Source organism: Corvus kubaryi, unplaced genomic scaffold (assembly GCF_017639235.1).
Source record: "Corvus kubaryi isolate FWS band 111438036 unplaced genomic scaffold, C.kubaryi_AGA036_p1.0 37398, whole genome shotgun sequence".
Lineage (NCBI taxonomy): Eukaryota > Metazoa > Chordata > Aves > Passeriformes > Corvidae > Corvus > Corvus kubaryi.
Genome location: NW_024581137.1, coordinates 20,202,416 through 20,229,824, shown reverse-complemented (window position 1 = coordinate 20,229,824; position 27,409 = coordinate 20,202,416). Strand labels below are relative to the sequence as shown.

The following is a 27,409-nucleotide window of genomic DNA, read 5'->3' as shown; positions in this document are numbered from 1 at the left end:
CCATGATCGTTTCTCTGTGCTCCCTGTTAATTTTGATATGTGTCTGTAGAGAGATACTATCTCACTTAATTTGAGATGTTTTCTTCTGGCGATTGTTATCCAACAGCTGACATGGTTGATTTCTCAGAATCAGCCACAAAACATGCAGGTTTCAATGTGTTTTGGTTGTGTAAGCCCCTTACACAATTGTGTACTTGTTATTGGCTTTGTCCATTAGAAATGAGAGGTTTGTGTTTGAAATGGGCTTTGTCTCTCATCATTCTCCATATGTCAAAGCCAAGTTTCGGCATGGAAATTTGTTTTAAAATAGTTTCCTGGCTTTTTTTAAGACTGAGCTGTTTTGCCTAAAAGAAAACATTATTTCATCTGGAAATCACGACCTAGGAAACCAATCTATTTATAACTACCTGGCGTTCTGCATATTTTAGTATGTTTGGCTTGCAATTGCACTGCTGTTAACATGAACAGGAGTCTCACCATCCTGAGCTGATGGCTCGTCAGTTTGTCAAGTGTGATTGTGCTGCTTTCGAGAGGATTATTTTGTTCCTTTACTTATGTTGGAGATGGGAAACTCAACCTCCTTGAGTTCCCTCATCTCTGTGCTTTCTTCTACCAGTTCCCGGGCTTGGGAGCTGCCTGGGATGCACAGCTGGGTGCTGCTTTTGACCATTGGGTCAGAGAGCCTAGCTCAGCAGCAGCAGCAGCATCAGGGTTGCTAAGTCTCCCTTGGTTTGAGATTTTCCAATGTGGCTGTTGGGAAAGACATCCTTATGGACTGCCATTCCATACCATTAGCACAGTTTGTTGAAGAGTACTGCGTGGTATATGTTGGGCATTTAACCTGATGGAGCAAACCTGGCACTGGCAGTAGGTAAGCGTTTTGCATACTTGACTGAAATTGTCCACAGCTGCTAACTTCTACCGGAATTAGAAATGTTTTAGGAGCTGCCTCTGGAGTTGGAGAAGCAAGAGTGTGGAGGAGCTGTGCAAGGTTTGTGGGTTTCCACCCTAACAAACATCTTGGCGCTCCTGGATTTCCCGGCTGCAGTGCTGAGCGTCAGCCCCACGGCCGCATGTGGCACCATCAGCCTGCCCAGGCTGCCTGGCGTTCACACAGGGACAGGTGGCTTCCCAAGGAGCAGGAGGACAGGCAGGGACAGCAAGCCTCTGCCCAGAAGGAAAAACTAGCAGGTCTGCAGTGTTCCTACCTCAGTTCACCTCCCACTTCTCTTCTCATTGGGTTTTACAAACAAAAGGAGTCTTTTTGCAAACCGACCTTGTGCCCAGCGCTGTGCAATTACTGACTTGCTCTGTGTGCTTTATGGTGCTTTTGAGGTTTGTTAGCTTAACGAGTAACTTCCAAAATATTTGGGGACAAGAGAAGTGTGGTTTTACAGGAATGCGAACTGACTGGAAGCACTAGTAGTTGTTGCTACAGGAACAAAACCAGCTAACTAGTACACAGAGCTCTTCAAAGGTCACGGGGATCTCCGAGAGACAAAACTGCAGTGATAGCATTTCAAATTGTGAATTTAAGCTGATTAAGCATTATAATACATGAAAGGAGCTGTCTGTGTATTTTCTAGATATCTGGAGAAGCACAGGTTGTGCAAGTAATAGGAAAAATTGCATTGAGAGTGCCAAGTTCTTCTCCTTTGGACATGTTTGTGCCACCTTTGACGAAGGGATGTACAAATAGTCACTATTCAAAGATTTTACCTGATTGTCTCGAAACTAAGTCTCATGGGCTGGATCCCAGACTGTTCTTAGGCCAAGCAGTGGCTAAGTTTGGTGGACCTGAGGGGCTCATGTTTAAGACTGGATGATTCCCTGCTTTAGGACATGCTTGAAATTACCCCACTCAGGCAGGAGAATTGCTGCATGGTTATTAAATGAGAGCACTGGGGTTCTCCAAGAGAAGATGTTTGTGTCTTCCCTATACTTAGTTCCATCTACAGCAGACCCTGCTTTCCTTGAAAAATATATCTGACCCTCATGCAACTTTTGTGCCCTGTCCATCTCTTCAAGTAGAAGAGGGAAAGTGTATCTGAGGCTAAGGAAAAAACAATGGCAAACCTGGGGTGAGGAGAACAGACTGAACAGGACAAGAGATGATGTTCTGCCCCTCTGCCATCAGGGAGGAGGCTGAACATTTGAAGGTAGGGGCTGGTTCTTAAGGCAACAGAAAGTACCTTTGCCAGCTTGCAAACCCTGCTGTGGATGCCTGGAGGTTTCTGGGTGTGAGAGCACAAGTCCTGGCGTGTATGTCAAGGGGACAGGGAAGCTGTCACAGGAAGATGGATTGAAGCAGACGTGCACAGGTGTGGGCGTGTGTCGCTCAGCCTTCTGAGACGCGCCAAGACCTGGCTTCCTCACGTATCAAGATACACCTTCTTGCAGTCTCTTTCCACACACCACCACCTTATTTATTTTTCTTTAAGGTTTTTTTAACTTCCAGGAGTTCTTATAGGGCAAGAAAGCTTCCATACTGTCCCCTCTTGGGCACTCCTAATTAATGCAGCCATCAAGTCAGAATTTAGTGCACAAGTAATGAAATTCATAACCTGAGTTTTCTACGGCAGCATTAACTGTGACAGAGATTCATCACTGGCGTATCATCATTAAAAGGCAGTGGAATTGCATTGGGGATTGATGTGATCGTATGCATGTAAAGATCAAGATACCAAAAGGTGTGATTTATGTAATATAAGCATAAGCTGTAATCCAAAACCCTTCCCACATGCGGTGTGACAGTTCCTGTTTCCAGACCAGTGATGGTTTTTAAATTTACTGCGTAAATGTGTGTTTATATGTTTTTATTTAACTCTTTTAAACATAGTGTTGTCTTACGCTCTTTCTCTCTCTCTCTTCTTTTTTTGCGTGTTGAATTATAGCTGTAGTTAAATCTGTCCAATAGTTTAGTGTTATTGAAATGCTTTATATTTTTGGAGCTTGGGTGCTATACGTCAGTGCTTTAATCCATTATCTTACAGAGAATATAGAAACACTGACACGTCTGATGCAGCCTTAATGAATAAAGCAAGAAAATATATATATTATTCTGGTTTATCATTATTATAAAAGCTATCAGAATCATACAAGAAAGTTAATGAGGAACAAAAACTTTTTTTAGTTTTCAGGATACGTTACTTCTCCCCTTTCTCCCCTTTGATTTGCACCAAAAAACAAAGAGGAAAGAGCTGGGCCAATTTGGTGGTGAGAGTTGATCAGCAGCTGTCCCTGTGGTGGCCTTTGGAAGGAAAGGAACTTCAGATACAGCTGCAGAAGGAGCAGTACTGGGGTAGCAAAGGAGCATGGCAGGGTTCCTGCCAGAGTTATCTCCTGGTCTCTGGGAGCCCTTGGCACCTGCTTTGAAGCCTGGTCTAAATAATGTGTTCATCTTCCACAAAGAGTTCAAAGCTGTGGAGGGAAGTAGTTGCTGAGGCTGCCTGCTTGGCAAATTAGTCAATCAGCTTGTAGAGCTATAAGTTAAGTGGGGCTTTGTGACAAAGGTTTATTGCTCTTTGTGGTTGTATAGGAGTTTTGAGAATTTTCTAGGGAACTCTTTTATCTCCCAAGTACAGCAGTGATTAGCATTTATTTCTGAAGTGCAGTGGCAGTTCGCAGCACTCAAGACGTACCTCTGGGTCCTGGATGTTTTTTCAGTGCCAAACGTGGCACTTGTGCTCTGCCCTGGGGTCCAGCAAACAAAACCACAGCATTTGCTTGAAGGGAAAACTTGAAAAAGGAAGTGGGGTGATCCAGTCTATCCCCCTAAATCTGAGTACACTGGTAGCATTGTACCTTTTTCAAGGAATAACCTTTCTGGTCCACTCCTGCTGGCCTCCTTTGACTCTGTGTTCTCCAAACAGCAAAATTGATGGTGTTCAAGGTTAGGCTTTAATCCAGTGGGGGGCTCAGCATCCCAGCCCTGATCCAGCCAAGCATATGACTGACTTCAGTGCGGGTCTGTCACACAGTTAAGTCAAGTTCATGCTTAAAATGTGAATGATTGGTGTCAGAGTTCTCTCAGTTGCAAAGTCAGACCTTTAGTGAGAAAACCAGAGCCATACATTGCATGGACTATGTGCCTAACGGCCTCCTGAAGGAGAAACAATATTCCCCACATCTCTACTCGTTTTCTATTACACACAATATGTTATTTCTGTAGATGCCCCTGACACTGATGCTTTCCCAGCTCACTATTTTTTCTGCTCTTTGTGATTATTTGTGGTTCACTGGCATGTAGGAAGCAACCACAGAAAATGTGGAGATGGGCCTGGGGAACCCACAGGGAAAAAGAGCTGGCATGGAGGTGGCTCTGTGCTTCCCTCCCTATGGCATGGATAGATGCACTTTGTGGGGCAGGACAGTACAAATAAGAATCAGCAGATCTTTGGCCATCCAAAATCCCTGGCCATGCTCACATGTGCCAAACCCACCGGCTGCACCCTGCAAGTTTAGGACCTTGTTTTAAATATCGTGAGGTTTTGAATACTAGCAATGTTAGGATTGGTTTTATTTATCCAGTAACATTTAGTCTTCAGGGTGTTTAATATTGACATGGAGTCTTTGGGGAGAGGGATTGATTTTGCTTGGCTTTGTTGTAAAGCCTTATGCATCTGGTTACACTTAAGACGTTAGCTTTAGCTAACAGCAAGCCTCTTGATAAAATTCACAATTACTGGCAATACTGTGGACATGGACTTATCTCCTGGGCACGTTTTGTAAAATTAAGCTATTTTCATTAAAAGAACAAAGAGCAGCATGGTGATGGAGCAGCTGTCATATTTTATTACAGAACACAAATATGTGGGAAATCAATTACAGCATGAGTGCGCACGATGCATATTTCCAGTAATCCCCCACGGCCGGGGGAAGGTAGAAGGCTGATCTGAGTGCAGAAGCAGATGGCAAGCAACTTTAGATAGCTTCACTGCCATTTTTACTCTTTCAAGTGTTTGTGCTTCTCCTTTGATCTTCAGAACTTGGGGTTTATGTGTTTCATCTTCTTTCATTTACTGTTTTCACATTTAACTTTCCTTTTAAATAACTTTTGTTTGGTGGAGTTTGTGTTAGTATGGGGCTTTGTTATCTTCCATGCTGAGGTACTTAAGAAGAAAGACAGCTGCTGTCTTTTTTTAGTGTTGTTCACATCCAATAAAATAGCAACTGCGTCACCGTAGAGGACTTCACCATCTACCATGCACAGCTGTAGTGCTACAGTGAAAAAATCCCACCGCACAAAGTTACTAAGACACTGTGCATATGAAGTTGTAGTAGACTTTCCTGGAAGGCACATACTATGGGAGTGTGATAGCACACCCACAACAAACCCCTGTGGAAGTTTGGTTTCATCACTGCTCATTACATTTAGTTCTTAAATTATTTTTAAATAAGTAAGCTGGAAGTAATGTTCTCTGTGCATATAACATTTTTATATTCACCTAAAATAATGTATGTTTAAAGTAACAGCATTTTTAAAAATAGAGCAGCAGAAGCAACATAGGTTGATCTGAATAACCCCATGTGATCGGTATCTCTGCTTTTCTTACAGCTGTCAGAAATGATAGGAACAAAAAGAAGAAGGAACCTTCAAAGCAGGAGTCCACAGAAAACTATGAAATGACAGCAGAGTTAGATGATCTCACTGAGAAGATCCGAAAAGCTCACCAGGAAACCTTCCCCTCTCTCTGCCAGCTGGGAAAATACACTACGGTTAGTATGGTTTGAGGCACATAGCGTTCTGGATATGCTTGGATGATGTGAATTTTGGAGGCTCTGGACATTTTAAATAGATGGAGCAGTAGATGCACTCTTTGCACCTCCTTAGCCAGGGAAAAGCAGAGGTGTGCGTGCGAACGCTGCCTGCTGGGGAGAGAAATTGCACTTAGACGTGAGCGCTACTTAGCGGCATCGCGAGAGACGTCTGGAGGATTAATCCGGCCAAACGACCAGCTCTGAGACCATGAGTCAGTTACATTCCATCATTCATTAGAAATTTGTTGGCTTCCAAAGATGTGATCTCTGCTTGTGCGTCAGCGGATTACAACTTTGCAGGTGTAGGGAGTTCTTAAATGCTGCTGGATTACTGGTGATAGTCCCAAAGCTACCAAGGTCAAGGAAAATATGAAATGTTTAAGTAAAACAGTTTCCAAAAGGCTCATTTGCCATTTATTTCTAGAATCATAGAATATCCTGAGTTGGAAGGGACCCACAAGGATTATTGAGTTCGACTCCTGGCTCTGCACATGACAACCCCAAAAATTACACATCCTTTCCCAGTCTACCAAAATATCACATACCAGCAAAAACTTCTGCAGCTTTTAGAAATGAAAAATCAGCCCCCCCATCAAGAAGCTCAGTACTATGGGAACTTCTCCAGAGATGAGTCAGGGAAATAATTTTTCTTCTATACATATATATGTTGCTAAATACAGGGAAGCTCAGTGATACTAATTGATTAAAGAAAATTCAATGTCAAGTTTGAAAATCCAATAATAAAAGAGATGACAAAAAAATAACTTAGGTAATGTTTAGAGCATTGTCAATGGAGGAATGACTTTGCTGCGTCTGGGCTTGCTGTTGGTTGCAGCAGCACTGGCTGTTTCAGAGGGAGACACACAAAACATCCTGAGGTAGTCAAGCATGTGCTCTCATTGCTGAGAGCAGGAGTTCAGGAGTGACATGGCTGGGCTGAGGAGACAGCTGCCTCCATAGTGCTTGCCCTCCAGCCCCAGATGAAGATCTGGGATGCAATCCCCAGAGGCCAGATGAAATACTTCTGTCACTGGATTGCTCTCTGTTTTGAGTAAATTTTCTGCTATTGAAACATTAAATTTCTCAGAGTGATGTAGGCAAATTCCTGTGTGCCATCAATATGCACTGCTCTAGCAATCAGGGTGCTGTTTTATGGCATTTTAATCTATTTAAAAAGCAAAGGGCAAGGCTCAAAACTGAGGTCTAAGTGTAAGTCTTGGTATTTAAGTGCAAGAAAAGCAAACGCATATGGTGTGATGATAGAAGAAGGTATGTTTTTCATGTCACTGAAAGTATTTTCACAAACACTTTTCACATTTAATTCTGATGTAGATCTACTAACCATGTAGATTGGTTAGTACTGGGGAAGGAGCCTGTCCTCCACATGCTTCTCTGGTCCTTCCCAGAGGAACATGTTGGTATGTATTTCCACGTTACCTCGGAGTTAGCAGAGTGCGTTGCAGCTGGTGGGATGGTACTGCATCCTGGTAATTGCCAGAGATCCTGGAGGGCTGAAAGATAAACCTTGGCACCTCTACACTTGCATTAGGTATTGGATGCTGAAGTATCATTAATATTTTAGCTCTTGAAATGATACAAGTGGATGAAATTGGAGAGGGTCTTGTTGCATATCACACCCACTGCTGTTGTCTTCATCCTGAGGTTCCATCTGAAGCCCATGGCGAGTTTATGTTCCTGTTGGAATTTCAGAGCCCTTATTGAGACCACTTGGATGTCAGTAATGAACAGATGAATCTTGTCTGTCTAAGGAGCACGAGTAGCCATGACCTGACCACACTCTCTCTGGGGCTGGATATTGGTCATTTGTATCTCAGGCCGAATGGGGCATTCATATCTCAGGGCAGGAGATATTTTGCTTTTAGCAGTGGTCTGTTGGAAGTCCACAGTGGTGGACTACTGCATGGGGCTGAGCTCCCTCCTGTTTTGTCATGGCTTGGTAACGTACAAGCTGCAATAACAAAATTATACTGAAAGAGTTACTTTTGGCTTACCTTGAATCTTTGAGACTGATGCAGCTTCCTTCGAATGCTGAGTCAAAACTAATAGCAGTGGTGCTAAATACTGTCTTCTTAACTGCATTCTCATAGTCTGTGTGTGAAATGCAGTGTTTAAATCTCTCATCTAGGTAAGGTCTGGCAGCCACTCCAGCATTTTATGTAGGACTTCAGTGTCAAAAGCTTATGTGGGAAGGACAGAGTAGCACTGGAGCTGGAGTAAGGGTCATCTTCCCCTCTAGCCACCCGTCAGCCCAGGGGCAGGGGAGAAGCCTTTCTGCAGCGCTGAGGATACAGGAGGATCTGGGATGTGGGAGCTGTGTGTGCTGGTCACAGGAGCACAGCTCCAGTGCTTGGACACCACCACCAGCTGCTGATCGAATGGCAGGGCTCCGGCAGCAGTCTGGGACACTTGAAGTAGAGACCAGAAATCAAAAAACAAAGGAGCAGACAGCCCTTTTTCTAAGTGCTGAGTCCAAGGGGAGCTGGACACCTCTGCTACTCTGCTTTTCTTGATAGTAACAATCTAGTACAGGTAGAAGACTGCCCCCAGTCCTGCTTTTATGTGTGGTTCTGTGTGCTCTCAGTCATGAAGCATGACGTGCTCACACTACAGAGCACACAGACTGCTTTTATAACCTTAGAGTTTCTAATTTAATTCTCTAGTGAGGGGTGAGAAGTGAGTGTTTTTAACCAATATGGATTGCCTTGAATTTTGTGAGCCTTCCCCTTTGTACTGGCAGCGATGGTGGCTGGAAGAAAGCATTCTGCAAGAGCAGCCCCTGAGTGCCTTTGGTTACGTGATCATTCAAACTGTTTTAAAAGAAGATTTCATTTGTTGCTAAAACGAGCAAAGAATTTTAAGTATAAGAGTGTAAAGTAAAAAAGTCATTACAGAGATAAAATAAAAAAAAAAATCTGTTCAGGCATTTGGCTTGTGTATCTGGCTTCTCTCCCTCTTGAGCACTGCAGCCTGCATTTCCCAGAGGGAAAGGTTACATGGTGATTTCACCCCCACTCCCCCATTGTGTTTTTACCTGTTAAAAATGGTTTTGGAGAAGCATTTTTCAATTATGTTTTTTTATAGCCATCTGCTCTTTAAAAAGAAAAAGTGGTCCCATACTTTGCATAGTTAATAGAAGTCTACTTAAAATAATGGGAGAACAGCACTTGTATTAAATTCCCTGGGTCATTTGACTTAACAGTTGCATTTGGTGGGCAGTGACAAGTACAGGTCTTCCAATGATGAGAATCAGCAAGCTGTTTATATGTAATGGATTCCAAAACTCCATCATAAACAGATCTGTTTTATTACTGTCATCTAGGTAAGAGAGAGTGCCTGAGTAATTTCTCTGGAGATGTCATACTTTATAGTATAATTGAGTGTAACTATACTGCTTGTCCCTTGAGAGTGGTATTATTTGTAAGTCTACAGCTGTGTTACATCAGCCTTGTGATAAAGGAAGGATAAGACAGAAAACAATTTTGGCTCTGCCGACCCTTGCTGCAGATTCTGCTGGGTTTCTCTTGGCTGGCTGGAAGTGAAGAGGTTCCACATCTTGGCAGCATATTGTTCTTTGTAAGTGCTGGCCTTAGAAGTTATACAGCTATTGTTCTGTGCCATTGCAGAGGAATATATGTATGTATGTATGTATGTATGTATGTATGTATGTATGTATGTATCTCCTGATACTGGGACTGAGCAGGGACATATGCCGTGGTCCTCGCTGAACTCGCCAGGGCTGGAGTGCATTGCTCCTTTTACTAAAGAGGCATCACAAGTGTTCCTGATTAGGGCAGAGTACCCCTGTGAGCCTTGTTTCCTTTGTAAAGTGGATTTTAAAGACAGTAGGGATTCTGCTGCTGTGTGTGTTTCTATGAGTACCTCATCCTGTATTGTTAATGTGGAGACAGAGCAGTCTGCAATGGAAAAACAAAAATGATGGAAAAAATGGGATCAATTTATGTGGCAAAAATGGCTGTTTAATTGGATTTCATAGCAAGGTTGGGCTTTTCCACTGATAAAGATGCCACTAGGGTGTATTACAGTATTGTTCCACCATATGTGCACTGGTGCATAGGCCTGAAAAACGTGCGAGACTGCTCCTGGAAAAGACACCCAAAAACCCTCTTCAGTAAAATATTCAGGAAAAGTCATAGCATCTGCATCTTTTTCACAGCATGGGTAGAGGAGATCTCCAGGCAAATTTAATCAGAGTTTCTGTTTCTGTTGTGCATTGTTTTAACCCCATGTTTTATTGTTCAGTGTATACATTGATACTGAGTCAGTTTTGGGTTTTAGATACTGAAAAATGCTGCTAAAAATCCAGCTCTTTTTCCTGTGACGCTTGTGTCAACATTCATTAACAGCTAGAATGTTAAAACTCTTTCCATTTGTAGCATCTCAAAGATAATGTGCAAACCACATTAGCTCCAATGCTGAGGGATCTGGCACCTGGCATAATAAAACACCTGGTTATTTCGTATTTTATTAACTGCCCCTTCTCTTCAGTTTGCATAATAGAGAGTTAGATTTACATTTGTTACGACGGCTGTGCATTACTCCTAATAGAAGACACGTCAAACTTCCCGTTGCTGGCACTGCAGCATGATAAAGTAACCTCATATGATACTGATGAAGATTTCGTTCACACTTGCTGGTTTCATGCAACGTCTTTTTTTCCAGATGGATACCCTATTGTAAAATGATTTCCTGCTTTAGGCTCTGCTTTGTGTAGCTCTCTGCTATGCCATCTTTCTATGAACTGGATAAACTGCCTATTAAATTTAATTACAGCCTGAATGACTGCACATCTTGATCTTATTTTTCCTCCAATGTACTGTATTTCACCAAGGTCCTTGAGGATGAAATAAAATAAATCTGAAGGATGCATACTCCAGTAGCTGAAAGAAATGTTTCAAAGGGCATTACAATGACTGTTAACCCATTAGTTTTGGACCATTTTGAAGGCAATTCTTTAGGTTTAGCATTATAAAGACATTTTCTTCTATCTTTCCTCTGTCATTAAAAAAAAACCAAAACAAAATAGGAGAAGTTTCCAGAATAAAAATTCAAATAGAAATGATAAAATTAATTAATTATTTCCTAAAGAGTGGGGTAGCAGGAAGGAGCATGTATACTCCTTTAGACTGCTCAGCATGGTTAGCATTTATTTTTTGCACTTAGGGCCTAATGTAAATATTCCTGGCTCACATCTCCACCCTGTTCCAAGTGAGGGTGAATGTCAGGCTGGCAGTGCCCTGGGGACCTGTCAGGACTTTCCCCTTCATGACTGATGGTGGTGGTGGTGTTCTGTGAAGGCAGCACTGGGATGGGGTCCAGAGCATCACAGCCAAGCTGAGCTCACTCCACATTCCCTCACCAACCTCTTCCAGTCCTGTGTCCTTCCCGTGAACCAAAGAAAGCTGACAAGATAATGGCTTCACTGGTTTTCAAGGAGGTGGACGTCCCCACCATCAGCAGTGGTGGTGGCAGGCTCACTGGAAATGTTTCCTCCAAGGAAGTGTGATCTGTGTAATTTGAATGCTTTTTGATGGCTGTTTAATCTGCCATGTCTGTTAGACTTTTAGGTTGAGACTCTGCTCATTTAACTTTAATTTTAAAGTTAATTTAACATTTTAACTTCAACCAGCTAAGACTGAGGCAGCTGATCATGTTGGCTTCCTTTGCAGCTGGGGAGAAAGCCTGGGCATATTTTTATAGGTAAAATTCCTCCTGCAATGAAGAGGAGATCACCCAGATGCTGAAGGCAGCTGCAGTGCGCACTAAACTTGGTGGCTTATGAAATAGGGGACACCATCACACTGGCTGCATCCTAAATAGCATTGGATCAAATGCTGGCAATGCACTGCATACGAGGGCAGAAGGAGAGGAGTTGGGTATTTCAGAGCTCCATCATTACCTGTTTCTTGTCACTCTGCGGGAATCCTGAGTGGATTGGAATGGACTCACCAGGTCTCCTCGTGACACCCAGTGTTGGTGGGCTGACATCAAAGGGGTCACAGCAGATTTTGAGTCAGACAATTCTTGGCTGACATGTTCAGCTTTTTCAAGGGTTAAGTGGTTGTTCCAAATGTATGAAAATGTGAGTTTGATCACAAACTTAACAGAAGTTTCCTATTCACTCTAGAAAATGATGGACATTTTTATTGAGGTAGGTGAACATATTGGAAACAGTCTCTGAAATATGCCACCAGTATGTCCCTGTTACACTTCCAGCAGTGGGGTGTACGTTGGATGCACCATTAAATGTGCACATGGCATTCATGGGGTTTTCCTTAACATCATGTAAATAAATGCTCTGTAAGTCATGGGAGACTGTAGCTTCAGAAAGCTGTGGCAGAGCCACAGAGCAGAGAAATTAAGCAGAACTAATTTTCTAAGACCTTAAGAATGTGAAACTATGTTCCAAATACTGTGCTGCTTTTTCCAGATGAGGACCCAATATTCTTGTTCCACTGTTCATTTATATTTTCTTGGGTACAACTGTAAATTGTCTTTCTCAATGCACTTATTATATAATGGCAAGGAAGAATAATGAGGGTGGCATTTGGAAATGTTTAAGTTCATTTGTATTCCTTGTACAGATGGCCTCTGCAATCATAAGCAACAGAGAAATATCCAAGGAATTTTCAGGCGATTAATCCAAGTTTAAAACCAGCATCATCCCAACAGCAAGCTGCAGAAAATGCCTGGAATGTTAATAGAAAGTACTTCTGGAAGGAAAACGTGGTTGTTGTTTCCTTCCCTTGAAAACCATTTACTGAAAGGGACGTTGTTGATTTATGGGGCCTTCTGTCTGTCTTTCCAGAACTCCAGCGCAGATCATCGGGTTCGACTGGACCTTGGGCTTTGGGACAAATTCAGTGAACTTGCAACGAAGTGCATTATTAAAATAGTGGAATTTGCAAAGCGATTGCCAGGCTTTACAAGTTTGACCATTGCAGACCAAATAACTCTACTCAAAGCAGCCTGCCTGGATATACTGGTATGTATTTTTAACATCATTGTTCTCCTACTAATGCATTTTCTATTCTTCTTTTTATTGTAATTGACAGGAAGAGGGGGGGTGAAATACAGCCCTGACCTTATTGTTGTAAAATTGAACTTACTGGGTAGTCTAATGCAGTCAGAAGATGACTCCAGCACACCTACAGAGGTGTGTTGAGAGGGATGAGCATACTTATCAAAATAAGTCCTTACACTTTGTGGGTTTCAGTAAAAGGGGCACATTTTGGTATTGTGGCATGTGTAACTTCGGAAAATTTTCTGTACTGTTAACACTGAAGAGAAACCTGTTTGTCCTTCCTTCCTCCTTCCTCCTTCATCCTTCCTCCTTCATCCATCCTCCTCCCTCCAAAACATAATCTTCTGCATAAAGGATACCTAGAGAGACAGTCCCCTATATAATGGTTTAGGAATGTGCTGTAGCTGTGGTCATGAGGGAATTTAAGGAACAAGACACAAGTCTCCAGAGTGTTTTTCAGGTTTTAGAGGGGAAACTGGTGTGCCTGGAGCCTGTTTGATGCAAGCCTCTGGCACTCAGATCCCCCTGCTTTCTCCAGTACTGCAGGTATCTGTGGAAGTGGCCGATATAATGGACTTGGTACAGATTTTAGCTAAAGGTAATTTTATTTTAGATAGGCAAATGTACAACCTGCAGGAGGGAACTATGCAGGTGGGCAGGGAGTTTTTCTCCAGACCTTGCCTTGACACTGTGTCAAGGCAAGCTGTCTTCCCTCCCTTTGTCTCTGGTTGTTTCTGTCATGCTGACCTTCAGAGGAGCCCTCTGGGATCTCAGCATTTCTTTATCAAGACCTTAGAGGTCTTCAGGCTTTTAGTGGCAAATATGCTTTGTATTATTGGTTGTAGCAATAACTCACAGTAAAACAGTATGTTCAATGTAAACATGTTTTAAATGTTTTATTCTGAGCTCAGACCTTCAAGTCCTCATTGAGCCAAGCATGGCCAGTCAAGAAGCACATTGTAGGATGGCTACTGTAGATATATTTTTTTGTCATGACACAGGAGTTTAAACTAGGGAAGTTGAGGTTGAAGTAATTAATCTTGGACTTTCTAAAAGTGCATTGCTTCAAACAGGATCATGTTGAGGAGGACGTTAACTGCTGTGACCTTTTCCTCTTGTTTTGTCAAAAGCTGTTTGGAAGAATCGCATCAAGAGGACATTGATGAAGGAGGAAGAGGGGTAGGAGAGGGGAAGGGGTATCATTCTTTGGCCTATAGAAAAAGGGAAGGTTGAGGTTGCCCTGGCATGCTTGAGAGTCACCTCTTGTTGTTCCCTTAATCCAGGCACTCATTCAGACTCAGCCATCCCATTGTTACTGAGAGTGTCCCTCCGTGGGGCAGGGCCATTCGTTACCAATTGCACGCCTGTCATCACCAGCTCTGTCCTGATAAGACTCCGTTACGTTTCCCTTACACAAGAGGCAGATGGTGATCAAAAACCTGCAGCGTTGCCTCGAGTGTGTTCTGCCAGCAGTAGGGGATGGGAACTGCTTTGTGCTGTGCTGCTGTAACCTGTAACAAATAGTTAATACAGAAACTACCCAAAAAAGGCAGGGAAGAGCTGGGATATAGCAAGACTCTGCATATCCAAATTCTTTACCCGTAAAACTTTAGCCCTTAATCTGCCACCCTGTTTGTCTGTGCCATGCCCTGTCTCCATAGCTGCTGGATTACAAATACCTTAATTCTGTAATCTTGCAAGCTCCTGGTGCTCTTTGTTGGGATGGGCAGTGGGAGCTTGCCCTGGGAACATGCACAGCCCCTGTTGCACAGGGTCCCCACAGCAGCTCCACTCAGTGCTACCATTGCCAACACCAGCTCAAAAATTGAGGGGAGCATTTTTGGTAGGGGTTTTATCTGAAGTGCCTCAATAAACACACTTTGATCAAAGTGATTAAATAAAAGCCGAGTTGCCAGATGAGAAAAAGAGTATGAAGCAGGTGGTAAATGGTGACTTTATTTCAACTAGTTAATGGATAGAAAAGGTTGATTCTTTAATATGATTCACTACTTTGTGGCCATTGGCAACCTTCAAGCTCTAGTTATAAACTTTATTGAGGCCTGTCATTCCTGATCACCTGCTCATTCTCTTTTTTATTTTTCACAAAGCCAGAGAAGGTGACACATCTAAGCGAGCAGGGCATAGCGAGCGCCATAGGAGCCCGCAGCTGGGAGGAGCTGAGGAACAGATATAGCATGGTTGCTGGAAATGGTCCTAACTTTCCTGTGTGACATTTACACAAACTTTATGTGACTATTTTATGGGCTGCTTAAAAAGAAAATGGGATAATTACCATGACACAGTAATGTGTAGTGTGCGCGCCACCTGTGAAATGCTGTATCCATTAAACCCACATCACCTGCACATAATCGGAATTGCAGTGCCACTCTCTATCTTTATTTAAGCTGAACATCAGTACTGGAGCAGTTTCAATAGCACATATTTCCACCCCCGCAACAAGCCAGTTGTCCTCGTTATGAGTGTTTCAAACGTTTCATTTTGCTGTGCCTTGAGATACAGAGCGAGCCCTGTTCCCCCTCCTGCTGCACCGAGCACCCAAGTGCAGGCTGTGTGAGCTCTGCTGAGCAGGGCTGTGAGCCTCAGCAGTGTGCCCTCATGATCCTGCTGCTCTGCCATGCCCTGGCCATGTTCCCAGAGCCCGGTATGCGGGAGGAGCAGCATGGGGCTCCCAGGTAGGGTGGACAGGCTTCCCTGCCAGCAGGACCCCGGCTTCACTGCCCGCCGGCCCTTCAGCACTAGCCATGGGGAGTCTTAAGCATTTATAGACCCTGCCGAGGTCTCTGCTCAGCTGGTTCCTGTGGCTGTGGATGCTTGTTGTGGTTTGACATTGGCCCAGCACCAGGCACTCACCAGAGCCGCTCGCTCACCCTCCCCTGCCACAGCTGGGCAGAGCAGGGAAAAGGGGAAAAAAAAAATTTACAAATGCTTCATGAGTTGAGGTAAGGACCAGGAGAAACACTTCAAGGGCGAAACAGGCTCAACTTAAATTGCGAAGTGAATTTATTATTAACAGAATCAGAGAAGGATAATGAGAAATAAAATAAGCCTTTAGAACACCTTCCAGCCCTCCACTCCTCCCTCCTTCCCACCAACAGTGCAGGGAGACAGGGCATGGGGGCTTGGTCAGTTCATCACTGAGATTTCCTTCTGCTGCTCCAGGAGAGGAGTCCTTCCCCTGTGAGGCCGTGGGTCCCTCCCACGGGGCACAGTTCTCCTGAACTTCCCTGGCATGGGTCTGCTCTCAGGAGCAGCAGCCCCACCGCCCCTGCTGCAGCGTGAGCCCCTCCCACAGGCACACAGCCCTTCCAAAACTGCTGTGCCGGGGCTCTCTCTTTCCACGGAGTGCAGCCCTCCAAGGACAGGCTGCTCCAGCCTGGAAGAAGGGCCCTCTCTCTCCACTGGGTCTCCCACTGGATCACAGCCTCCTCCAGGCACCCACCCGCTCCAGCACGGGCACCTCCCCCATGGGCTGCAGGTGGATCTCTGCATCCCCCATGGACCTATGGGCTGCAGGGGGACAACTGCTTCACCATGGTCCTCACCACGGCCTGCAGAGGAACCTCGGCTCTGGCACCTGGAGCGCCTCCTCCCCCTCCTTCTCCACTGACTTGGGTGTCGCCATGTTGTTTCCTCACATGTTCTCACCTTCTCTTCTCTGGCTGGAATTAACAGTGCCCCACTATCTTTGATTTTCTTCTTAAATATGTCATCACAGAGGTGTTACCAACCTCTCTCATTGGCTCAGTTTTGGCCAGCAGCGTGTCCGTCTTCAGAGCCACCAGCCATTGGCTCTGCCGGACATGGTGGGAAGCTTCCAGCAGCTTCCTCACAGGAGCCATCTCTGTGGCCTCCCTGCTACCTAAAACCAGGCTGTGCCAAACCAATACAATGCTTAAGCCCCTCTTAAACAGGCTTACAAAGGAAATGGTGCCAGGAGCTCAGTAAACTCTGATGGGTATGAGCCAAATAATTGTTTTATATACAAACAAACAGTAACTCTGGAAGGGAAATAACATCAAGCTTCCTGAGGCAGCTTGAGGCGCCAACTGAGGATCGTGGAATTTATATCTTGTCTGGTGCCAAAAGTTTTAGGGATAAATATTACTAAAATTCAGTCAATAGCCCCTGTAAAAGTGAGTGCTTCTGTCTGCTGGTACACTGGCCCAGCAGCAGCCAAGCATCCCCAGCCTTGCTGAGCTCTGGCAAGATAAATGTGGAAAGAATCCAGAACCCAGTCTGTCTTAAATCCAGTGGATAAAAACCTGAGAAGTCATTGAATGCTAATCCTAAATGATGTAATTTTTGCTTTCTGTTGTAAACCCCTGTGCGTTAATGCCAGGAAGGAATTTGTGCGTGCGGAACAGCCTGTGCTGATGGGGTTTGGCAGCACCATGGGGCATCATTGCTTCAGAGTCACCTGCCTGGGTTTCTCCTCTCAGGGAACTGTCCCAGCCAGCTGAGGCAGCTAGTGTCTAACAACAGGATTTCTTAAAAAATAGGCCTGGCTTGCCCTACCTAATCTGTTTAAAATGAATAACAATTCTATGGTAGCAACAAGGTTATAAATGCAACTTTCTTGCTGACTTTGGTTTTGTGCCTCTGGTAGGGTTGTTGCTTTGCATTTTGTGACGGGCTCGTAAGAATCCCTAATGCTTTAATATATAAATATTCCTTAAAACAAAGGGCCCTTTAATAACGAGGAAGAACCGTATTTATGGCTGCAAGTGGCACTTAGGAGCAGAGTGACAACTAAAATACTTGGCTTGGTTGCAAAATCTAAACAACTTTGAGGACATTAGGAGTTCAGTTTAAAATGGAGAAAGATACCATGATTTCTTATTTTGAAGTGCTGATGTTTCCCATATGTTCTTCAGTGAATATGAGCTTGAAATCAGCTTCACTTTGACACTGGAAGTTTGCCCAAGAACGGTTTAGCAGCGATCAGCAATATCCATGGCATTTCACAGATCTTGATGAAGGACAGAAATTAAAAAAAAGAAAAAAAGAAAAACACCATTTCAAATGATCTGTCTTGGAGTTTAATAACAGCGTGTTGTGGGATAATGTCAAAGGAATGCAGAGGAAACCTGAGACCTGATTGCTGCAGTCAAGCTAAGTGCATTGCTGAAAACACATAGTTGATCTTCAGCTGTGCCAGTGCCCAGTGGAGCTGCTGCAGGCTCCTCCAGTTGACAGCTGGTGCAGCCCTTGGGGTACGGAGGCCTGAAGGCTGCCTTCAACAAAAACCTGTCCTACTTGCTGCCTAAGCCTGGAAGTAGCTTAATCCTACACGACTTTATGTTTTAATTATAAATTTCACAGGACCCCTGCAGGTCCCTTTCTGTGTATGCACACAGGGGCTGGCTTGAGGCTGAGTCACTCCAGATTTGTTCCTGATGAGGATCCAGCCTGGAAGTTCTTCTTCTGCATTAGCCCCGGGGGTCTCTTTGCTGAGCACTCCTAGCATGCACCCCCAAACGCAGTGCGGCTTGTGGCACTGGGGAGCAAACACAGGGAGCTTTGCTGCGAGGGAGCCAGCAGCCTGGTCTATGGTGGCAGGTGTGTGTTCAGCCTCTGGGTTGTTGGAGATGATCACTCCAGGGCACCCCAGTCCCTCTGGGCAGGGATCTCTGGGGAGTGCAGCAGCTGGTGTCCAGACCTGCCCTCTGAGGGAGGATCTGGGGGGATCCATATCTGCCAGCCCTGCTTGGGCAGCTGCCAGAGAAGCTGTAGGCAGCCTGGGGAAAACACCACGGCATTGCCCAATTAAGCTCCCAATCCTGCTCTGCTGATTTGTTCGGAATGGAGTCCTGAGGCTGTGAAGGGAGGAACTCTCCTTGCTAAGGCTTACCAATTGAAACAGCACTGGAATCAAAGAGGCTGCCTTTCTCCCCGGCTGAGCTAAGGGAAAAGCAGTACCAGGTAAGAAGTACAGAGCCTTGTTGCTCCCAAAGTTGGATACCTTATGGTTGCTGGCCATGCACCCTTACTGGAAGGCAGTGACTGCCTGTGCAGACCTTGGGTGGGAAGAGCTGCACTCCAGTTCCTCTTGCGTGCCACGAGAGAAGCAAACCAAGCAGCTCTTGGGTGTCACAATAAATATGCAGCTTTTGAACCTTTGTTTTCTTGAAAACCAGATATTCTCCATGCTTCTCCTCCTTTCTATACAATCTTTTAATGATTTAAAAGAGGAACCCACAGTGAACTTCAGGGGAGCACAGCCAGTGGTTACTGGCAGTTCCAAATGTGGTAAAGATGCTGCCTCTTACTGACAGGGTGCTGTGCTTTATAATGTTAATTTTTTCTAATGATCCTGAACAATACATTGGCTACTACATAAAATCTAGCAACCAGCAGCCTTTTAAGATGACATATGTTATGGGAAATTTGTGGTCACTGAGGAATTCATGTGCTGTGTGTTTGTATTTGTGCCTCTCTTGATCATTGATTTAAATAATTTCAAAAATTTACTCTTAATTCGGGGATAAGACAACAATGTGAAACATGCCTGTGCAACCACACAAAGTTTCAGTGTTTCAGTGTATGCCCAGAATGTGAGATAAGATTATTGCTGAGATAGAAAATAGTTGAAGATCCATCTGCAGAAATACACCCTATTAAGTCTCTTACCAAGGAGCTGAAGAAGAGAATAAAAGCTTCCCTATAGGTGTCTTACAGACCGTGTTCTCCTCATTCTCCTCCCTGCTTATTTGGAATAGTGTTGGCAGGCAAAGATGAAAGTGGAAGAACCAAGCCCAGACTGGTCAGCTGCTGTGTGCTGGGGCCTCTGACTCAGAGCCTCAGCAGCCATAGGAGTAATTAAATTCTCCCAGTGCTCTCTTACATTCATGTAAATCTTTTTTGTTGTATCTTTAAAACAAGTACGATGGGAAATAAATACAGTCAAGCCCTGAAAAAACACAGCTGTAGTCTTAGCTCAGCTAATCAGCCTGACTTCAGCAGGGTTTTAGTTCAGTTTAGTTTAGGGATAAGCCCTCTCCCACCTCTTGATTATTTTAAACATTAAGCATTGATATATATAACAGAAATATGTCAACATGATGGACGTCTCTTTCATTTGGTCCTTAAGGCTGTGTTCATTAATTGCAGCTGTACAAATGATCCTGTGCCACAAAGAATCTATCCTGGCACACATCCTGCGTTTGCTCTGAGAGGTGGAAGCGTTCACGCACACACTCGCTCTCTCTGGCCGCGCTGCCACCTCCTCTGTGACAGGGCTCTTGACGCTGCCCGTGCCCCAGAGGCATTTACTTACAAATTGTAGAGCATCCTCAGTGTTTTATTCATGTGTTTTGCATCGCTCCCTGTCCAGTTAGAGGTGTGAATCCCCATCCTCCCCTCGAAGGCTCTTTCATCTGGGGTCAGCACTGGGTGGCTATTGGCATACAGGCAAACTTGCCAAAGCCAACGCTGTCTGGGTGTGCGCAGGAACGAACGACACTGTCAGCAGCTTTGCAGCAGGCAGGCAGGGTCTGCCACTGCTGGGGCTCTGCAGGGGGAAGCGCCAGAGCCTGGAGGAAGGCTGGGAGCCAACATGCTGGTGAGGAAGTTTGGTGTTACAGCACACAGAAGTAACAAACACTATAAAAGAAAAGCTGGGCCAACTCCTGGGCCGCTAGCTGGGCTGCCAGTAGTCCTGTGTGCTGCCATTTGGAGGTGCAAAGTGATATTCTGCAGGGTGAAAGCTCCCAGGCGAGCAGTTCTCCAAGGAGACCCTACCTGCAGCTGCTGGGGAGATGGAGGGCTTTGTCCCCATAGCACTGTTTGCCTGTCTGCTCTCACAGAAGAGGGGAAGGCACCCCAAAATTCTGCCTCTTCAGCAGCTCACAGCTGTCCGCACTCACTGTCACAAGGTACCGCAGACCAACATTGTCCTTGCCAAAGACACAACCCAGGGAAGTGCTGCCGTGCAAAACTGATCCCCAAAATCAATGAGATAGGCATTTGTTCGAGGAGGTGAGATGCTTTCAGGATGTTGTTGGATCAGATCAGCAGTTCATCAGATCAATCTCATTTTATACTTAGGTGTGGGTGGCAGACTAATTAAAGACCTGGTTTTGTGGATATCACTGTAATGTTGGTGACCTGAGTGGTGAGTTGCTCCAAAGTTTTCATTATTTCATACCTAGGGGGAAGTTTCTGTTCTTAGGTTTGTGTTACAAGAAATACACATAGTCAATAGAGTATAGTTATGTTGTACCTGAGAGTTTTTATGGTGCTAGAACTGCACAGACTGGAGTTTTGTTTTCAGATTGTTCTGACGTGACCAAGTACTGAAGTTCCACGGAGTCATTCGCCACACCGAGAAAATGCAACAAACCTCTCACGGATTAAATTCTTCAGATTCCATTTTTCTTTTTTTTCCCCCAGATCCTTAGAATTTGCACAAGATACACACCGGAACAGGACACCATGACCTTTTCAGATGGCCTTACCCTAAACCGAACTCAGATGCACAATGCCGGATTTGGCCCACTGACTGATCTCGTGTTCACGTTTGCCAACCAGCTCCTGCCTTTGGAAATGGATGATACAGAAACAGGTCTCCTCAGTGCCATCTGCCTAATCTGTGGAGGTATCGTACAAGCATGAACTCTGATGCATTTCAAAAGGACAGATCCGATGATGTCTTCATTTATGTTCTGCTTGTTTTGCTTTCCTTTACTTACACGTATAAAATATATATATATGTAACATTATGATATTTATTATATAAACTACTTGCTGCTAAAGGTTTGTTTTCCGCTGGTGATAGTTACTGGTTTTATTACTGATAATTTGAAAAAAATTAATGGAATCATTCTGTCAGGAAACCAGTCCTATTGCTTACCTGACAAAGGGCATTGAGATACCTCACGGAATGGTTGGAGTTGGAAGGGACCTCTGGAGATCACCTGGTCCTGCTGTGTTTTTGCTAAGCAGTGTATGGGTATCTGCATGAATGAGCTTTCTTACAGCAAGATGCCCAATTACTCAGCTTTTACTCATAAATATAATTTTGTGCATCTGCATTGGTTACAGTCACATGGAAGCCATTGGTGATAACTTTATTTAGCAAAAAAATGTATTACACTTCCAAGCTGGGACTGATGGCAACTCAAAAGTAAAATCACGAGTTTAAAATACAAAAAGTGAAGTCTCAGATAATTTCCAAAACAATCTCTAAATTTCTGTTGGTTTAATCACTTGGTCTCTCTCCTCCTTGGCAAAAATCTGGATTAGCAATAGAAACACACCTTGTTTAGCCTGGGCCATTTTGTTGAAACATAAACTGGGTGCTACTAGTGAATGTTTGAAAAGCAAGAGTCAGTCTTTGTTGGCAGTGGCCCTTTAGTACAAAAATCATTCTGATTTTATGTTCCTCTAACCATAACACATCAAAAGCATTGATGGGCTCCTAAGATGTCATTGATATGTGACTGGTGCGTCCTGGTGTAGAGGGGTGGCATTTGTTGTCACTCAAGCCAGCACTGCCATCTGCTGATTCCTGATGGTAACTCACCTTACTGTAGCAGTAACAAAACCAAGCTGGTAACAAAAACCAGCTGTAATCTCTATGTGTACCTGGGTAGCCTATCCGTGACACATACAAAATTAATTCAAAAATATCGTTTGCAGGGAGAGGGAGGTACAAGAGCAAACTGGTAATTCTTGACCACTCAACCCTTTCCAGTCACCAAGGAAAAAAATTAACCCAAGTTTCAGAAGGCCTTGGTTTATCCTTTTCCTATGGAACGCTCACTGTAGAGTGTGGGTTGTGTTGCGGAGAACGAAATTCATGGAGTTCTAATCAAGAACACAGAGGAGCTTCTGTGGTTTGGAGTTTATTTTAAAAAATAAATATTTAGAATCATATGAGCGATATGATACTTTCCTACAGATCGCCAGGACCTTGAAGAACCAATGAAAGTGGATAAGCTTCAGGAACCCTTGCTTGAAGCACTGAAAATTTATATCCGAAAGAGAAGACCCAACAAGCCTCATATGTTCCCAAAGATCTTAATGAAAATCACGGATCTTCGTAGCATCAGTGCAAAAGGTACAGTGTCTCCCAGTAACTCAGCAGGAGTGGCAGTGCTGCATTTCAGAGGAACTGGCCTCAACACCTAACACATCTAAGAAAGGTCCTTGTGACCTTTCTCTTCCCAGCTTCTTTACCTAATTCCTGCCTTGAAATTGGTTTTCCTTTAAACATACACGGTGCTCCATTCTCCATGCAATTGACAGTGAAAAAGATGTTGTAGGTGCAAGTGGCTTAGCAAATCATTAGCATGAAGTCTTTGTTAGACATTTTAGGACAAGATAAAACTTTGTTAATGTTTACAAGGGGCTAAACATGTGCTTCGTATCACCAATGGGTTTTAAAAAACAGTCTGGTTACAGACTGCAGAAAACACTTGTGCAACCAAAATTCCCCTGAACTGTGGTCTGAGGTATTGGAGATTTAGAACTGATTTGGTCCAGCATTTTGGAAATTCAGCCCCTCTATTCCAAACTCATCGTGCCTAAACATGGATCAGTTTCAACATTTTGTGTAGTCTTGTATGTGCTGGATTGATCCTGTGCAATACACACAGTCTTTAAAGCACAGGTGTAGCTGAATGCTTTCATTTGATCAGAACAGGTTCCCCAATGTACCAGTCTGAAAACAGAGAGTCTGAAGTGCAACAATTCTTGTTCTTCTGGTGTTGATGCAGTTCCACCTTCTTACTCTGCTTACTCAGCAACAGATTTGCTGTCCCTAGATAAGCAAGCACACAAGCTTGTATGTGCAGGTACCTGTGTAGGTTGGATTTATGCTTTTGGGAAGATGACTGATTTCATTTGACATGATTTAGGGGAAGACTCAGGGGAGAAAAAACCCAGTAGTTAATTCACTCAACTAAATACACTTGTTTTAAATTTAAACCTTAACTGCTCCACTTTAAACAATATAAATCCAAGTTAAAAGATTAAGTTATAGCTATCTTTATAAAAAGAAGTGAGCAATTCAGTTGGATTGATTAGAACCAAAAGAAGTAACTTGGAAGGGAAACACCAGAGGTGGAAGCAGAAGTATCCTAAAAAGGAACCACTTACCAGGTTATCTAAAGCTCTCACTTCACCCTCAAGTAAAGCAAGCTCCATCCAACTGAATCTACAAAATAAACTTAGAGCAGTATTGAGCTATAAAAGCATTTAGAGGAGCCCTTTCCTTCCGCTGTTTGTGTTTGTGGGAAATTCATTTCCACTTCCCTGATTCTTTACCAGAGCCCTCCCGCTCCTTAAACACAACTCCTGTCTCTTTAAATTCAATTCACAAGAAAAGACTTCATTCTAAGTATTTAATTATATTGTTACTGTTTCATAGTAGAACTAAATCATACCAAGGGATGGTGATGTCCTGGAGGGGTGGGGATATCTTGAATTTCATTTGAAAAGATGTACATTAGACGATAATGACTTTGGATGGTACCTGATCCCTGAAAGCAATCACCAAAGAAAGCGTGAATCCAAAACACTTGAGAGTGCCTCCTTTGGCATTAGAGGTATTGTAACGAAAACCTGAAGTGCTTGTGGGACTGAAGCAAGGCAGTTCTGAGTTCTTCTCACCTGAGTTCTCTTATCCCCTGATTAAATTGGAAGTTTGCAAAACCTGAAAAATTTCTCTGGCTCTGCACTGAATGACCACGCAAACACTTCACTGCACCAGACATAGCAGAGGAAAGCAGATGTTTAACATGGCCAAATTCAGTTCAGCAGCACAGCTCTGACTACAGCTGGTTTTCAAAGCGGCTCTCAGCATCATTCTGCATTAATGGCTTTCCCACTACAGTTATTTAAGAGACTTTTAAATCAGCATTCATTTGGAAAGTCAATCACTGCCTTTGTAGATTATTTTTTTGATGTTCCTCATGTAAGGCATAAACACTTAAATGCTCCTTTCCAGTCTGGAGTGACCAGTGCTCTCTCCAGCATCTCCACTGCAGCAGCATGGATAAGCAGAGTATTTCCAAAGGATCACTCCTCTGGAATGGTTCATTGATAACCAAACTATTTTCTCTGTATTTTTTTTTGTTTCTTCTTTTTGTTTAAAAAAACACAGGTTCCTCTTCCATTGGACTCCAATTTTAAGATGATCAGGAATCCTGAGCAACACAAATGCTGAGGTTTATGGCTATAAATTACTTGATGCACAGGTCCCTCAGCACTGCCTGTCCTGTGTCCGGCAGGGTCTTGGCTGCTGTGTCTGTGCCATGCTCGTGCTGTGTCCCTGCCTGCTGACCACACACTGAGACTTTGTGTTGGGCTTTTTTCTTCCCTAAACCAATTGTTGTTGGCTCCCAGTCTGAGTGGTCATGATTGATGCAGTAATTTTGTTTAATCCTGCATGCACTCACCTGCAGAGCCCCCTCTGCATACAAATGCCTGTTACACATGACAAGCCAAGGCAGAGCTGAGCAGTGCTCGGGGCTCCTGCACACTTTGGTGGTTCATTAGCACAAGACAAGATGCCTGAAGAACAGAGAAAGCAGCTTGCCCCTTTTGCCTGAATGTGTTCTTTTATAAAGTAATTGTTTGCTAAATTCTGCATCTTATTTCACAGTTTTCTCTACGGGAAAGAAACGTTTATGACTTAGATCACTGCAGTTCTCTTGCAGGATTCACCTCACCTATTTACCATAGTCAGAACTTTTGCCATTCTTTGCAGATCCAGTACAGAATAAAGACTAAATGTTATTCCAGTTTATAAAGACATCTACATGATCACAGTCTGATTTAATTTTTCGGTATAATGTAATGCCATTTTGGTTCCTTCTTTGAAAAAAGGCAGCTCATCCAATTTACCTGTATTGAAATATCAGTTGCTATGTCATAGGTTTGAATTAATTTGTTAAGGAGCACTCACCTAACTCCTTTCTCTTGAACTGCATGAAGCAGTTCACTCACACACATTTGTATGCAAGAAGTATAGAAGGAGACACCAAATCCATGAACAAAATACAGCCTGAAATTACTACTGTAATGCTAACAGAAATATTATGAATCATGCTCATGGAAAGGATTTTGTGTTTTCTTTTTAAAGGTGCAGAACGTGTCATTACACTGAAAATGGAAATTCCTGGATCCATGCCACCTCTTATTCAGGAAATGTTGGAGAACTCTGAAGGACATGAACCACTGACACCAACCTCACATGGAAATACTGCAGAACACAGTCCCAGTATCTCACCTAGTTCAGTGGATAACAGCAGTGTCAGTCAATCCCCTATGGTGGAATAAGACATTTTCCAGCTACTTCAGACATTCCTAATACCTTATGTACAGGGATGAAAAGCAAGAAAAACATTTTTACTGCTGCTTAGTTTCTGGACTTAATATATATCTATATATGTATATATATATAGATAAACTCAACAAGGACCAAGAAATTTTCATATGTATCGATATATACTCCTTGCTGTTTAAACTCTTAAAACTAGAAAATGCAAACTTTTGAAACTTTAAATCAGCCATTTCATGCAAAAAAAAAAAAAATAGTTAAGCTTCTGTTTTCTTCTCTGAACACTCAATATTGCATGGTGACAAGACAGATCTCAGTCTTCAAATTCTGGTTGCATTTCTGATGACTTTGTACATACAAATGTATGGCTGTACTCTCCATACTGGATGTTTGGTGCTTTCCTTTTGTCTCTCATACCTAAAACAATCAAGACACCAACCACAGGACATGGACTACTGTACACATCCAGAGAAGGAAGTTGAAAGGACCATCTGATTTAGTTGAAATATGAAAACTTGTCCTTGCTGCCCTCAGTTTGCATCTCCTTCCTTGTAAAAAGTATACAAAACGTCACTGCCCCAGCAGAAGAGGTATCGGTATCAGCATTAACTGCCAGCTCAGTTATTCAGATGTCATTTGTTCCACTGTTAATGTCACTTTAAATTTTAAAGAAGTGGTTTCTTAGCTGGCTGGTGACCTAGCTCCACAATTACCTGCTCCATTTCGACAGCAGTGCTATAGCTTCCAAGGCAGAAACACTTTTCAATGTTACCATGTTTTTGTTTACTTGTTCACAAGCCATTAGGGAAACTTCATGGGATGATAACCAGCAAGCCTCACAGCTTTTGAATCACTGAGTCCAGGGTATTTCCTTAAGAATCAACTGCCAGGAATCAGCTGGGTTTTCCAGCCCTCCAGGTGCTAGGGAATTACAGCTAGGACTTCCAGAAACACAAGGAGAGAATCTGCCTTCCTGGCCTTGTTAAATCACCATGAAGCAGAGTGAAAACTGTGGTAGAATGGTTAACAGATTTAAAGTGTCAGTTTCTTAGGTTTCATTTAAAGCACTAGTGGAATTTTTTTTTTTTTTATATATTCTAGCAAGTCTGTGATGTACTTTCACTGGCTCTGTTTGTACATTGAGATTGTTTAACAATGCTTTCTATGTTCATATACTGTTTACCTTTTTCCATGGAGTCTCCTGGCAAAGAATAAAATATATTTATTTTAAGAATTGTGTAGAAGTAGTCCGTCTAGCCCAAATTTTCCACACACAAACA

General features: G+C 43.4%; 1 protein-coding gene across 11 annotated transcripts in view; it reads left to right on the top strand.

The window, feature by feature from the left end:
• The window catches only part of RARB (retinoic acid receptor beta), a 317,576-nt gene extending 290,216 nt beyond the window's left edge, over positions 1-27,360 (top strand). For all 11 annotated transcript variants that reach the window (XM_042043055.1, XM_042043054.1, XM_042043058.1 and 8 more), the window contains 5 exons: positions 5,558-5,718; positions 12,608-12,784; positions 21,236-21,440; positions 22,746-22,904; positions 25,932-27,360. In XM_042043055.1, the coding sequence (XP_041898989.1) occupies positions 5,558-5,718; positions 12,608-12,784; positions 21,236-21,440; positions 22,746-22,904; positions 25,932-26,128 (899 nt within the window). In that variant the 3' untranslated portion in view covers positions 26,129-27,360. The remainder of the gene's footprint in view (positions 1-5,557; positions 5,719-12,607; positions 12,785-21,235; positions 21,441-22,745; positions 22,905-25,931) is intronic.
• The last annotated feature ends 49 nt before the right edge of the window (positions 27,361-27,409 follow it).